Below are 15,023 nucleotides of genomic sequence, written 5' to 3' on the forward strand. Positions count from 1 at the left end.
CAATCCACTAGTTGAGTAATTCCACCATTGTTGTGGTTGCATGAGTTTCAATGGCCGCGGAGGGGACGGGCTGACGGCATTGTGCGTGAGGCCTTGCAGCTAAGCTTTGTCCAAGAGTCTCGGCGGCACGGCCGGCATATCCTAATGTGATGACACAACATAGCCTAGGCTGGCCAGTGACTGCATCGTAACAGCAGTCGACACAAGGTTCGTATCTCGTCGCAGAAAGTTTGGAACTCGTAGCTCGTAGTTTGTTGAAATGGCGAGCAGCAGTTTTGCCGATGTTTGGCGGAATGGGGAATGCTAGCGCTGTTTCTTAAGTCGCATTCTTGCTGTTCTTGTGGGCCGCAAGTGGAGCAACTCTAGTCATACTCTACACGCTAGAACAAACGGTTGAGACGCATGTTGGCTGCTGCAATCTCCGGACGAACGGGGAGAAGTGTCAGGCTGTTTCCTTTGACCTGCATGCGGCCGTGCCGTCTCCGTTACTTGCGTGATGGATTTGCATACGGGGTTTGCGGGCTTTACATGGGACTCGGTCAGATTGCGCCACATGTGTATTAGCAATTTAGGCTAATACTGAGTGCAGGCCATTTTCTGGGGATGCTGTAGTATTGCTGCGTCGCATGCTCATATCCCCTGACCACGACCCAACAACCGAGGCGTCTTGCGGTGCCTGTATGGAACAGGGTACAATGCCCTTTTCTCGCAGGCAACGCATTCAATAGGTTGCTCTCTAATGAATGCATCTTGTTTACAGAGCCGGATGTAGGGTATATGGCAAAATAAGGAAAATATAATCGAGAAAACTCCGCGATGTCGAATCTGCTGCAATAGACCAGTATAATGCGCCCCTTGGATAACGAACCCTTGAAACATTCGGAAGTCAGGCCCACCTGGACTGCGGAGAGGCAAGATCTGGGGGACTCCACTTCGTCCCTGCGCAAGAGCGAGCCAGAGGTCGGGATGCTTGGAAAGCGGAGAGGAGCCGTCGCCAGCCATGGGACGCCAAAATGACTTCCGGTGATCCGTAAAACATTTCACATAACCTCTGGAGAACCGCTAATACATGTCTTCATGTTCCCGAGGTTGATCGGTCTCGATTCCTCCCAGATGTTAGGCGACCCGGGTGAGTCAATCTTGTTCGCTGTTTATATCACTGCCGACAGAGCATGTCTTGAGCTGATTCATCACACGAAGAGTTCCCGGTGAAGCATCCGACGTGGCCAAATATCGTCGGAAGAGGTGATTGCCAAGATAGCATCCGGCTTAAGCAAGCCCATATTCATGACGCACAGCTCTAGCTACCGCCCCCCCAAAAATCGAACAAGTTCAACGACGTCGCAATAAGACGGACCAGGGCAGGAAAGTGGCGTTCCTTGTCACTCGGTGCCGGCTTGGTACAAACTTGGCGCATATCGCTTGCACGGCAGGCTTGGGTAGACATGGGCAGGCACCAGCAGTCATAAACAACGGGTACGGATGCACATGAAGTCAAGCCGAACAGTATCGAGCAGCGCAATGGAGAAGATATTCGAAAATAACGATGGTTGGGATGGTGTTGAGGCGAATTTGGGGTTGGCGACAGGTGCTACGTAATGGGGGCGTCGATCGGGGTCGGGGGGGCGGGGAAGCCCCCAACAAGCTGCCCGGAGCTCAGTACAGCGCCGTCGGCCTAAGCTTGGAAGCTTCCTACTAGGCAACCGTCGGTGAAGGCAGCGCTCTTTGATACCTCTACGGCACTGTCTACCACCCAGCACGAGAGTATTACCCAAATTCATCATGGCAGGAAAGGCAGGGCACGAGGACATGGCGAGCCTCTCATACTTTGATCACTCGTCGGCCAAGCGCGTCAACACTGATGTTGTGCTCATTGAAGCTATCCGCTCCCAGTACCCCCAACTCGACCTCATCGTCGCGCCCCAGGGCAAGCTCAACCTCCTCGCATACGCCTCGGCTGGCTTTGCAGCCGCCACCCCCCTCGATGACGTCGTCAAAGATCCTGTATACGGCCCTGGTGTCAAGCAACGCACCTTTGTCCCACCGTCGAGGAGACTTGATCCGTACCCGGGTCGCATGATCGAGCGCGTCATCTTTGGCAAATTCATGTACAAATGGAAGGACCAGGAGGCCATAGTGTACCTCGCTGAAGGACGCGACGGCTTGGGATCATACCCAGCTCCTGTTATGTACTACATCCTGTCCAATGCGGAGCACAAGGTGGACGAGCTGATCAAGGACGCGACCACATGGGGCTCTGAACTGCACAACGAGGTATGGGTCTTTGACGGCGGTTACTGGGAGAAGAGCGCCGAGCTGTACAACTCTGTGCAGAAAAGCAGTTGGGACAACGTCATCTTGGATGAGGATATGAAGAAGGCGTTGATCGCCGATGTCGAGAACTTCTTTGATGGCCGCCAAACCTACCAGGACCTCAAGGTACCGTGGAAGCGTGGCGTCATCTACTACGGTCCGCCAGGCAACGGTAAGACTATCAGTATCAAGGCCATGATGCACAGTCTTTATCAACGCGGAAGAGATGGCGACTCTAGGATGGCCGTACCTACCCTCTATGTCCGCTCGCTGAGCTCTTTCGCTGGTCCCGAATACTCTTTGCAAGCCATCTTTGCCAAAGCCCGCCAGGAAGCCCCCTGCTACCTCGTTTTCGAGGACCTTGACTCGATTGTCAAAGACAGTGTCCGGTCCTACTTCCTCAACGAAGTAGATGGTCTCAAGTCTAATGATGGCATCCTTATGGTTGGCTCTACCAACCACCTCGACAGATTAGACCCAGGCATCTCGAAAAGGCCGAGCCGCTTCGACCGCAAGTACTACTTCTCAAATCCCGACTACGATCAGCGCGTTCAGTATGCCAAGTTCTGGCAAAACAAACTCAAGGATAACAAGAATCTTGAATTCCCTGACGAGCTATGCGGCAAGATTGCAGAGATAACACCAAAGTTTTCTTTCGCTTACATGCAAGAGGCTTTTGTTGCAGCACTTTTGGCAATCGCCGCTCGCGGAGGTAAGAGTGCTGCTGAAGCAGACCGTGAAGCAGAGAGGTGGTCGGGTCCTCAAGATCCCATGAAACTAGGTGATGGTACTCTTCACGCCAACTTTGGCCGGAGAGCGCATGTTGGTGACTCAATTGACATGGCATCTGGATCTGACTCAGAACTGGATAAGTTAGAGTTGTGGGTTGAGATCAAAAAGCAAGTCAAGATTCTCAAGGACGAGATGCAAGAAGATAGAGGAGAGAGCAGCCTGGAATTACCCAGTCGACCAAGAGACTCTTACCCACCACAGCCACCGCAGTCGACCAAGTTCAGAGACGAACTTGACGCTATACTGCATGGCGGGCAAGACAGGCGCCCCCGTCATCCATTGCCCGAGTTTGAGCACTTTTCCAGTCACGCACGCTTTGAGTAACGTTTTGATGATTGAAATATTTGCGCTTTGTACAATTCGCACCATTCTGAGAGGCGCAACAACGTAGATACCTGGAATATGATGATTTGAAAGTGGTGCCATCCTCTTGTGCGAACCTAGTCGCCGTGCAAGGCCTCCTCTTCCATAGCCAAAACTGCGTTCTCCAACTCTCGAATCCGCTGTCCCACCCTCCTCTTCACCTCATCCGCAACCGCCTGATCCTCGCCTTCCAAAACGCCCTTGTAAAACTCCAACAATCGATCTAGCTCTTCTCGTGCCGCAGCCCGATCATCAGGCGCATACGTAGTATTCTTCTCGCTCTCCTCGGACGCAATCTCGAACTCGTCCCTCGCAGTCCCATACAACTCCTGTATCTCCTCGATCGCTGCCTCGACCGCCTGCTGTGACTCTGGCGATAGCGATGACGGGGCTTCCGCCGTGGATGCAGCGAGCTTAGCATGTGCGGAGGATGTGAAGGTGCGCACCGAAGAAACCGTATTATACGGCGAGCTGAACCGCGTCCACTGGCCCGGCGCCGCAAGTATCGACGTGTTGCGCGCCTGGTACGGTGGGGGCGGCGACGGCGAACGCGACCGCTGCTGCGTATACGTCTGCACGGAGAATTGCTGCGACGCAGGGTACGAGGTGCGCTGTGCTGCTATGGCGCTTGCACGCAGCGTCGTCTGACGTAGTAGCGTGCGGATGGGCGCTGCGCCCGATGCCATTTTCGGCGGCGCCTGTCTATGGTATGAGGCGCGGAACTGGGCGGGGATGGACCGCTGCGCTACGTGCCGCAGCGCGGGCGTCCGTGAAAAGAGAAATTGCGACATGACCGGTGGTGTTGAGGGTGGGTGGAGTGGGTGAGATTGGGCGTGGTAGGCCTGAGGTTGGTCGGAGTTAACGTCGTCACTCGGCCGTCGTGGTGATATATGGTGGCACGCCTTGTCGTCTATGGATGCGGCTTTTGATTTTCCCTTTTTATGATAAATACTATATATCTCCAATACACTCTTCTTACATTGTAATACCCTAGATCGTGCGGCCGTCTCAAGTTAGTACCTTTGTAGTAGTAACCGCCTACGCTTGTAGGACGTAACAGTCTAGTAAATTGTTGTGTCTAACCTGAGCCCCACCGGGCATGCCGTTATCATTCCTACAGATCCACTAGTCACTCTCAAGTCAGATCTGCCTTCCCTTGGTCAAGCTCATCTCAGGTAGAATATGATGAATAAAACCTAAACATTTGTCATCAAAGAACATTGGCGAGCGTAGTCTAGTGGTTATGATGTCTGCTTTACATCTCTCAGGATATAAAGCGCAGAAGGTCGGGAGTTCCCAAGATGGTGGTACAAAGTGTAGTGACACTACAAAATGAGCGTATATGAATCCAGTCCAATGATATCGTCTATAAAGCGCAGTTTATGAAACTCACCCGATATATCCAGTAATCCTGAAACGGCCCATTCAATCAAGTCCATCGAATGAATCTGGATGGCTCTATTACAGCACGTGATCTCCTGATAAGGCATAGCGCCGTGTCGTACACTGTACTTAGCCCAGTTGCTTACAGCTTCGCCAGATTGTCATTGTACTACTACTGTTTTGACTATCTGTCTTTTCTGTTGTCTTAGTTTCGGAAATAAGCCATAGTATGCTATCAGCCTCAATTCATTCAATTTGGGCCTCCGAACTTCATGAAGTTATTTTTTTCTAACTCTGCTTTTCTTGCATGAATGACGCAGCACACTTGTCAATATTGGTTACCGCGGGTAGGTGCATCAGGCCAAGACACTCTGACTTGTTTGCGAAGAGGACAAGATTGCTTCCAAGAAGCACATGAATTTTTCTTGTAACTGCACTTTGCGCATCTCAACTTACAATTTTTGACGTATAACACCCCTTATCTTACGCCTAGCATTCTAAGCAACTACACTCTGCCTTGTGGACTCCTCGCGCCTCGCTAAAGAATGGAAAGCTTAGAACTCTTTGAATTCATTCAGAGTGAGGAAGATGATAGTAAAATACTGGAAGAACTCAGGCAGCATATTAAAAAACGAAAGAAACTGCCATGGGTAAGCAGTCCATTCTTTACATATGATACTAACAACTAACACTAGATATATAGTTTCAGGACATAATTCCAGGGCTGATCCCGGGCATCGAGGATGGAAAAACATGGCTAGACAACGCACGGAAGTTACTGTGGTCGCCAGCCGAATACAGTGAACACAAGGTGAAGCTCATTCGCATGCAGAAGCTGCTGCAACCAAGTCCCACCCCACTCTCTCCAGATCGATATCGTCTTCGACAACACTGGCCAATATATATCGAAGCCTTGCGGCCAATGTCGGATAGAATGTTCGCAGCGGCGAACGAAGTCTACGAGGTGGTAGCTAAGCAAGATTGCTTGACTGGTGAGAATTAATGCACGCGCCTTTTTTTTGCAACATCGACATAATAGCTCATTTTGACCAACCATTTCTAGAAGACCGAAACATAGCAAGAGCCACATCCGAAATTGATGATAAGCACCACGCTTTTGTGACCATCGCAGTAGCCTTGCAAGATAAGGTTCTAAGCCCTATCATCAGCGACATCAAGCGGCGACAGAAAAGCCTCGACGAAGAAATACAACGCGCGGAAGACCAAAAACGTGATCAACCTGAGCGAGACGGACATGTCGAGGCTGGAGATGATGGGCAAGCTCCTGTTAAAGCAGGCGGACAAACTATGCAACAGCAACTAGACTTTCTCTCCGAAGAGAAACACGAAAACCAAGAACTGCTGAAGGCGCTTGTTAGGTTTCGCGGTAAGTTTTATCCATGAACTTCAGCTGCATTTTACTCAGATACACCTACTGCAGATACACTTGTTGACGAGAAGGATACAACGGACCAGCACAAGGATTTGAAGAGGAATTCAGTTGATGAGTATTCAGATTCAGATGAAGTTATGTCAAGGAAGAGCGCAAAACGTAGGTTGCCGTTAAGATAGTAGATGCATCCAGTGACCTAATTTTTTATAAGCGTGCACTTTACGTAACATGGCTATGTCTAGAAACAATTCGATAGGATCATAACATTTCAGTGTTACGATATGTCTACATTATCTCGAGTTTAGTCACCCGCACCTTTGTGTAGCCTCCATAATTAACCACTTCTTTTCTCTATTTCTCCACCATAGCTGGAATGCTTTCTGGTCCGTCAACCTTTTCCTGTATTTTGCGCCAAAACGATGTTGTATACTTCTCACCAGCTCTCCTCTCCCGATGGATAGCTGCAAGAGCTTTGAGTCTTAAAGCGTGCCATGGCTCGTGTGAACATGAGCCTAGAAAGTACTCACGTAGTGTGTTGTAGAGCTTTTCGCTCGTTATGCATTGCCCTCTGCGCGCGCAAACTTTACGCCCTTCAACGAAAAGCTCCCCGCTATTCGACTCTCCATCGCTGCCAGGACAGTGTGCGGGCCAGGTGATCTTTCCAGAGTCAACCGCTGGGCTTCCGTCACGGATAAAAGAAACTATTTCCCTTCTCATATACGGAATTCGAATCGCTCTTGAACTATACGGATTTTATTAGCAATTACCAGGACAGAGAGCATGGCTTCATACCTCTGATGAACCGTACTTTCCCATATAGTACACTGCTTTGCACGGAATCCTGGGCTGATAGACATCCAATGTTTCTTTTCTTTAGATGACCACGCTCCAAATGCCATGAACAGATCGCCTTCGCCTGAAGAAAGAGGTGTGTGACTCCAACAAAACTTGACTATCGCATCTATCAGCATGAGATATATATAAATGAATATAGGAAAAGCTTACAAGGTAGATTGGAACGCGCCGCATAAGTGTTAAGGGAGACTGCAATAAGCGCGATAGCCGGTATCACCCTGATGACAGTGGTCCCGGTGTAGGTTCGCTGGCGCAGTGCTTCATGTCCATCAAAAAGCGACAAGGGAGATTCTACATCTCGAAGTCTTTCAACCAAGTCGTCCCATTATATTCCACAGCTTGCTGTGAACATATCCACCAGAGTTTTCTCTGCAACAAGGCGTGGTTTATCTTCATGTAGTAGAGGGCTCTCTCTTTCAGGATTGATACTTGCATGCCAATCAAACCAGTCCTGATATGTTGCAGGCTGCGTTGAGCCTTTCATTGCCTGCTTTTTCCTAGTCGATATAGATTCACTCATTGAAGCGAGTGAAAAATAGGGTTGTGACGGGTAGAGCTGGTCTTAAGAAAGAACTAAACGGAAATCGGAGCATCGAAGGGTAGATAAAGAAGAGCTTGCTGTATTTCGCACTCAGAAGTGAATGTGCTACTGTATGTACCCGTGTTTGGTGAGTCTCGTGTGTACTAGACGAAATTGTGAAAGCACGCAGAATCCAAGCCGATGCTCTAATGCAGATGTGTTTGAGTTGCCTGCATATTTCCGTATGCAAAAGTGATTGCGCCAGCAAAACAATAATCTGCATTATGCTCATTCCACTGAAGGACATGTAGCGCTTCTCTACGAAGATGTTTTGCAAAAAAGAAAAAAAGAATGTGACCAAGCAGGGGATCGAACCCTGGGCCTTCACTGTGTAAAAGTGACGTGATAACCACTACACCACTCGGCCAGCTGATTCGTTGAAGATATGCTGCTAAATTATAAATATATTGGATAGCTCGGTACTGCATCGTTGGTATGATGTATCAAGTCTCAATGTCTCGTCAATTTACTCTTCCTGTTTTGGTTTTGGAAACAAGATTTTTGCCTTGTTAGTCAGTAATTCTAGCGTGCAGATGTCCAGCGCTTAGGCGGGCGGGTTTTCAAAGCAAAACAATACGTTCATATAAGAAACCGCAACATCAATGCAGTACATACGTGCACAATGCGCGCGTTGATGTTATTCCTATATCATTATTGTCATGGATTCAGAATTGAAGTTCAGCTCCTAAAAGCGTTATTGTCATTACTCAGGATTCGTGCAGCAAATATAGAGAGGCATTGGGTTCATGTGGATGTTCGTTGGCGAAATAGGTCTTCCAGTAAGTACCAGGTTTCTAATTGCCTGGCTACCAACACGTAACCGAGACACCATCACTAAAATTGGGGAAACAAGAATAGCTTGGTGTTTTTAAAGTGTATCCTTTCTGCCACGAAAGTCTGCTGTCGCAAAGCTACTCGCCTCTTTCAATCATTCTATCATTGATGATCGCCCTAGTACTCTCCTTTCCCAGCCTGATTTTGCGCCCTTGATGATATAGATTTGCCCTTTTGTGCCTCTTGCTGTAAATGTAGACGTACATTAGATCCTTTGGCCCTGGGGACTCTGGATACATTAGTGTACCCATCGTCGTCGTGGGCCAGGTCACAATCCTTGTGGCAATTTGATTCATCGCCGGGCTCGCTTCCATTCTTACAAGCTTCTCGTATACACTCTTTGCCATCAGTCATACATCTCTCACAGGAACCAACTCGATTGTCGCACACCTTTCTATCAGCAAAACACTGGTTGCAAGGCACATGACGCCTAAAAGAGTCAAAGTTACGTATCATATCCACAAGATCTGGAGTATTTGCGATGCCATGAAACGTGCAAGCGTGTTTGCTAGCGTAACAGCCAATACATGTAGGAATCACTTTGCGGCTGTAAGCAATCTCCGGGATATAGAAGCGACAGCTCTTTTCATCTTCGCAATAATCGCATCGCAGGACGTACTTTGTTTTGAATGCGGACTGCGCCATGATATCCGCTAAGGGCATACCGTAATTGTCATCGCCGATCATGGCCTGGTGTGAGAAATCCTTTGCTCTGCTCTCCGTGCAATCTCTCTCTTTGACAATGCATCTCTTCTTCTCGTTGTATATAGATTCAACGTGATCAGTAGCCATCGGCTGTGTGTTCGGTGGAAGGGTTGTCAATACTCGGCACATCATCCTATCCTGGTTAGCGACTATGTAAAACAAATAGTATCATCATATAACTTCATAGCAGTTACTAAAATCACTTACGTATGAGTTGCAGAAGAGCCAGTGTTTTGCATTCTGGGGCTACCGTGGTTCCACTGGCGTTGAAGGAGTCCATTTGGCCCATAGATTGGGGTGACATAATGTGAACCTTGATCACACAAAAGATTATCGAAATGCTGGTGTACTGAGCCGTTGGAAAAAGCATAAACGTGGCAAAGTGGTTCCGCGTCTTGCTTCAGAAAGGGTAGTTGTATGAGCGAGCTTCCGGGCTGGCCCGCTCCCTGGCCTTCCCCAAGTGTTTGAATGACTGGCCTCCAATTCCTAGTTCTTATCTCACTGTCGCATACTTTACACCCTTTATACTTGACTAGCCAATTTGTGTCTCCAGAAGGTAGAAGGATGGGTTGATCGAGAATAGGCTGACCATCTATAGATGGAGAGCTGATTGTAGCAGCAACGTAGATAAAGGGCTGGCTCATGCATAGTGGTATCTCAATAGTCCTAACGCGCGTTGGTTCAAATATTTGCGAAGGCGGAACCCGGGGCGGCCAGTTATGCGCGATAAATCTTAGCACGAGAGCGCTGAGAGATCCAGATCGTATACCTCCCACGAGAGACACAGGGAGCGTTCTGTTCGCTTTGTATCTAGCCGTGTCCCGCTCCGTCCAATCGTGCCGGACCATCACTGCGTCTCCACAAGCATTGCCTTCCAGAATTATGCAAGCATTTTTTCCCAGCTTGTAGCATTGGTCGTTGATGGCATCGCAGAATGCTATGCGGAAAAGCTCTTTCCGTGCTGTAATGGTGCGTGTGCTCTGCTTTTGTGTTGCGGTCGTTTGCTCTGTCTTTGCGGGCTCCGTTGACTTGCTCTCGTCACCAAACATACTGTCCTCATGTATGTCCATGTTTCGCCAAGTTGCCATAATCACGTATTGTACGAGCGAAAGTAGAGATTGCGTCAGGACTTCTAATATTAACACGGACTGCTGGCGTACTACTTCTAGCTTTATGTCCCTCTCGTGTGTGAATTGCAAGCCAGTCTCCCTGTTGATGAAGAAGAAAATTCCAGTTGAGTTTATAGTCGGCCCATTCCGGTGCTGGCCGTAGAGTAACAATATCAGATTTTGTTTCCCGTGATGTAGTCGTCTTGTGCTCAATAAGGTACACCGTAGATGACTTTTTGTCTCGAAGTATTAAGTCGCAACTTAGGGGCTGTATAAGGTTGAATAATAGCTCCAGTTGAAATTCTGGCTGAGCGCGTAGTAGCTGAGCAAGTTCTTGGATGGTGGTTGCAGAAAACTTCTGACGTTCCCCCAATATCATCATCAGCTTTTCGGGGCTGCAATCAGGTAATGGTGGCGTCCAACCTCGCATTACAACACCATTAGACGGGTTGGTGTATGTCGTTTGGCCCTTGAACGCATCTTTCAGTCTCAACAGTGCTTCAAAGAGATCACACCGGTGTACTGCAAAGGGCGCTAAAAGAGTGCTAATGTGTAGAGGCTCACGCGGCCGCATTCTGTGTGCTTTGATCGACTCATCTTTGACAAGAGTATGGGAGTCCTGGTATTCCAATTTTGTGTTCGCATGTAGGGCTGTGTAGCTGTTGACAGGTAATATGCATAAAATTTCGCTATTCCCAGGTGGCGCAACAATAAATATAGGAGCAATTTGCCGAGCTGATCGAGTACTAATGCTGAGCTTGATGTCGATAGGTACGATCTGCAGATTGTCCTTTTGGCGATGCTTATTGACCCAGGACCATACAGCAGAAGGGTCCATATTCATAGGAAATCCCTCTGGAGGATCGAAGATAAGGCCTCCATCAAGACTACTGAAATCTGGCCCTATAAAGCCTCAGTTAAGCAACTAAGTAGCTTTTATATTCGATATTCAAAGACATACCCCGTATCACACCAATCCGATGCCCATGATCTCTGTATCCTTGTATGCAGATATCAGATAGTATGCGAAATGCATTGCGCTCGGTCATCCATCCACTTATAGATGGGAGTCGATCGACTACAGCCTTCTGGTTCGGTTCTGCAGATTTTGATCTGACCATGGTGGTTCACGGTTTGTCCTATTGATGCTAAGACTAAGCAGTGCGATATGGGAAGTTGGGTGGATTTGAATTTGAGGGCTTTTGGGAGCGTAAAAGGACTGAGGAGTACTAGCATTTACTTGAGTAAATTTGGATCAACAGCGGCGGAATATATAGAAGGCTCTAGATGGAGGAGATTTGGTTCATACTATCAGAAGTCATGCTCCGATCAAGCGTGTTACTAGTACATCTCATGGTTTGGGTATAACTCTAATCCAGCCTCTCTTGCAGATTTAGTTGCAGATCAAAGCTAAGTTGAACGTGTACTGCATATTGGGCGTTATGTACAACGCGAGTGAAGTAGCTGATAGGGCAAGGAGGTTCTAGACTACTTCTTTTATATTGCATCAGCAGCGTGTAACCGGAATTTCATTGGGTTTCCTTGCCTTGTCATCTTTATACAGGTTGTTTGGCCTCTCGACGACGAGGTTGGAAGAGCGTGCAAATAGACTGGCGAGTTTCTGCAATCGACCAGCTAATCTGGACATACTCCATGCCTAAGACGCTTACTTGAGAAGGAGAAGGAGTGACTTAGATTTAAAGGCACGACAGTATTGTCAACTAAATCGACAGTGATATGTGTGGCCATTTCGGCGGTCTGACTGTAGTAGAGGCATCGCATAGACACTCCGGTTCTGCGGTATGATCTGTGCATGGACTAGGATACTCCCGCTTGTTTATAATACTTCAATCGTTCCTTGGTTCGGTGGTTGTCTAGCTGGTCCTGAAGCAAGTTGCGGTGAGATTGTGCGACAATGTCTTGGACCATGACTATGCAGAAAAGCGCGTGGCGATGGACACAAAAAGTCGGAATGACCAATCTATCCTGCATCAATAGCTACAGAAGGCTGATTATAGTGCGTTGAATGGGTGATGGCCGTGGATGCGTCATGTTTGTGCATGAATGGAGGCGATTTTCACAATAGTAGTGGCTACGACTTCGGCCCTCTTACGTACTACATAGTACTGCTGGACCTGTCACTGTCATACCTAGCTGATGCTGATATCCGCATTATTGAGCCAAATACTGATTGCCCCACTATAATTTCCATATGTCATTATGATGAATCCACTACAACCTTACCATGTCGCGCAGGGCGAATTGACATTCTAATTATCAAGCTTTAAAATACAACGATCTTAGCTAATAGCATCACCCTTGTTTACCTGTAATCGCGTCTTGTGGGCGTTCGTGAATATATTCTCAGTAGATAGCTTGCAGGGAGAGGCGAAAGTCTAGCTCGACCTCGGAAAGTGAATGTTACTACGTACTAGTAGTGTGCCCGTGCGCAGTGTGCCCGGATTCGGATCATGCCCCGCCAACACCATCATCGCGATCGCAAACTTGAAGTTGTACAACGCCGCACAATAGCTTAATATATATAAAAACTTGGAGTTGCAGTAATCAGATGCTTATGGTCGGTTTGTACTATCTAAATTTCTGCGGGAGCTTAACGCTGCGGCCTCGCGTCGTGATCTTTGGTGGGATAGATGATGAAGTAGATGCAGCTCCATCGCGAGCTCCATCCACCATTGATAGTTTTTGACGCTTGTTCTTAGAGGCAGACACTCGTGAGGCTGTACGCTTACGCTTTTGAGCTTGGTGTTGAGCTTTTTCACTATTGCGGGCTTCTTTTTTACGCGCGCGTTCAGCTGCTTTCTCAGCCCGCTCAAGCTTACGCATCTCATTAAGTCTCAATCGCTCAGTGCGCTTTTCCTCGCGCTCAGCTTGACGCTGCAATTGAGTCTCCTCGCGGTCCTTCTTAGCCCGTGCTTTCTGGAGTTTCTCCTCCATCTCCTCATGTTCACGAACTGCTTCTCGAGCTCGAGCTTCGCGGAACTTACGAGGTGACCAGAAGACCGCTCCGCCATGATACTCCTTGCGTTGTTGAAGATCTAGAGCTTTGCCCTTGCCTTTATGCTTCTGCTTGTGCGAAAGAGCTGCTCTCAATCCCTCCATCTCATGACGCAATAGCTCATTTTGAACCTGGAGATGATGGAGTGAAGCGCTAAGCTTTTTAACTCCACTCTCAGCTCCATCTTCGGCAGCTTCTCGTACTAGCTGCCTCAGGTGATTCCAATCACTTGGAGAGAGCCGAGATCGCTCGCGGTGGCTCCTATCAGGTGTTGAACTAAACCTTTTGAGTATAACGTCGGGATCTGCTGGCCATATACCAGTAGCGCTAAAGGCCTTCAAGATATTGTTTTTAGTAAAGGATGAGCTCCAGGCTCGCCAGAACAGCGGAAAAAAGTCGCCCTTCTTAACTGAGACGAGGCCTTGGGCGTTATGGAGATGGTTAGTGAGCTCATTTGAGTAGCTGGTGGAGAGTGGTTTAAACATCACCACATCAAGCGGTTGCAGTGTGTGAGTTGAATGAGGAGGAAACACCATGAGGAGTATTCTATGGCGATTGCAATACTCAATAAACTCGGGCGTGACGTGAGATCCATGGCCATCAAGGATAAGTAATCGCCATCTCCCTGGTTTATTCTTCGTGCAGCGATCAAAAACTTGCTCAAGCCATGCCAGCCCAACGTCATTATTGCTCCAACCTGATGGGGTTGATGTTACAAACACCTCATGCTCACCAACAGTAATTTCTTCCACCCAGTTTGATCTAATGGCTCCTCGCGCTGACGCGTAGATAAGGCCTGGCGGTAATGAGCTCCCATCCGCGCAGGTGCAAGCCAGGAGCGTTAAAAACTCACGTGATCCATCTTGAAGTGATGCTCTAACCTCTTTCTTATCCCATTGACGCTTGCTGAAGATCCTCTTCCCTGTGCCAACGATCCCAATAAGGAAACCCTTCTCATCCATATTGTATATATCACCAGCCTCAAGGCAATACTCCTTAAGCTTTTGATGCAGAAGGTCGAAGTAAGCCTCATACTTCATTAGAGAGTCAGCCTGGTGGCGCGTACGATCCATGGCGCTGGTCCACTTTGAGATAAGATGGATCTTGTGTCGGTTGATGAAGCGAGTAACCCAGCTCTCGCTAACCTTTCGTTTAGCTATTGCTGATGTAAAGTTCTGGATCATTCGCCTTGTAGGTGGTAGAGCTCTCTTGGTAAGCTTTTCAATATATAGTACAAGCTCCGATTCCTGTTGTGGGCTGAGTGCTTGTCGTTGGGCGTTACTAGCTTCTTTTGACCCTGTCACACGTCGCCACCTCCGCCCGAGCGTCGAGCGATTAACGCCCCATTTTTCAGCAACCTCTCTTAGCGTGTATTTTTCTCCTGGTTCTCGCGAGTTCAAGTCTGCAATCGCATCATCAATTGGGGCCATGGTTGTTGAGTTATTGCGCATCAAAATTGTGGTGTTGAGACGCGTCACAATGTTCGGCGGGGCATGATCCGAATCCGGGCACACTGCGCACGGGCACACTAACGTGTCTGTGCACCTCGTGCACGGATTCATCTCGTGCACGCTGAACACCATCTCAGCGATCTCAAAAATGAGGCTTTACAACGCCACATAATAGCTTAATATTTATAAAAACGTAATGTTATAGTAAATAGATGCTTGCGATTAACTT

At 48.3% G+C, this 15,023-nt stretch overlaps 6 protein-coding genes across 6 annotated transcripts; 2 read left to right on the top strand and 4 right to left on the bottom strand.

Moving 5' to 3' along the window:
* Window positions 1-1,782: 1,782 nt before the first annotated feature.
* On the top strand, window positions 1,783-3,429 carry COCMIDRAFT_7643 (uncharacterized protein; the record flags this gene model as incomplete). Its single annotated transcript, XM_007692431.1, has 1 exon — window positions 1,783-3,429. One exon carries the CDS (start codon window positions 1,783-1,785, stop codon window positions 3,427-3,429), a length of 1,647 nt encoding a protein of 548 aa, XP_007690621.1.
* Window positions 3,430-3,545: 116 nt separating this feature from the next.
* On the bottom strand, window positions 3,546-4,259 carry COCMIDRAFT_28601 (uncharacterized protein; the record flags this gene model as incomplete). The annotated part of the gene is made up of 1 exon (XM_007692435.1): window positions 3,546-4,259. The coding sequence occupies one exon, from the start codon at window positions 4,257-4,259 to the stop codon at window positions 3,546-3,548; it is 714 nt and encodes a 237-aa protein (XP_007690625.1).
* Window positions 4,260-5,396: 1,137 nt separating this feature from the next.
* On the top strand, window positions 5,397-6,423 carry COCMIDRAFT_102398 (uncharacterized protein; the record flags this gene model as incomplete). The annotated part of the gene is made up of 5 exons (XM_007692457.1): window positions 5,397-5,501; window positions 5,555-5,843; window positions 5,915-6,082; window positions 6,146-6,238; window positions 6,293-6,423. 5 exons carry the CDS (start codon window positions 5,397-5,399, stop codon window positions 6,421-6,423), a joined length of 786 nt encoding a protein of 261 aa, XP_007690647.1.
* A 172-nt stretch (window positions 6,424-6,595) lies between these two features.
* Window positions 6,596-11,448, bottom strand: COCMIDRAFT_39158 (uncharacterized protein; the record flags this gene model as incomplete). The annotated part of the gene is made up of 7 exons (XM_007692442.1): window positions 6,596-6,986; window positions 8,751-8,851; window positions 8,885-8,943; window positions 8,999-9,351; window positions 9,426-10,224; window positions 10,313-11,230; window positions 11,289-11,448. The coding sequence occupies 7 exons, from the start codon at window positions 11,446-11,448 to the stop codon at window positions 6,596-6,598; spliced, it is 2,781 nt and encodes a 926-aa protein (XP_007690632.1).
* Window positions 11,449-12,916: 1,468 nt separating this feature from the next.
* COCMIDRAFT_102393 (uncharacterized protein) lies at window positions 12,917-13,828 on the bottom strand (the record flags this gene model as incomplete). Its single annotated transcript, XM_007692458.1, has 1 exon — window positions 12,917-13,828. The coding sequence occupies one exon, from the start codon at window positions 13,826-13,828 to the stop codon at window positions 12,917-12,919; it is 912 nt and encodes a 303-aa protein (XP_007690648.1).
* A 621-nt stretch (window positions 13,829-14,449) lies between these two features.
* Window positions 14,450-14,773, bottom strand: COCMIDRAFT_52998 (uncharacterized protein; the record flags this gene model as incomplete). The annotated part of the gene is made up of 1 exon (XM_007692459.1): window positions 14,450-14,773. A coding segment is annotated over one exon (324 nt), but the record flags the coding sequence as incomplete, so codon positions are not given.
* Between the last annotated feature and the right edge of the window lie 250 nt (window positions 14,774-15,023).

Source organism: Bipolaris oryzae (assembly GCF_000523455.1).
Source record: "Bipolaris oryzae ATCC 44560 unplaced genomic scaffold scaffold_129, whole genome shotgun sequence".
NCBI classification, from domain to species: domain Eukaryota; kingdom Fungi; phylum Ascomycota; class Dothideomycetes; order Pleosporales; family Pleosporaceae; genus Bipolaris; species Bipolaris oryzae.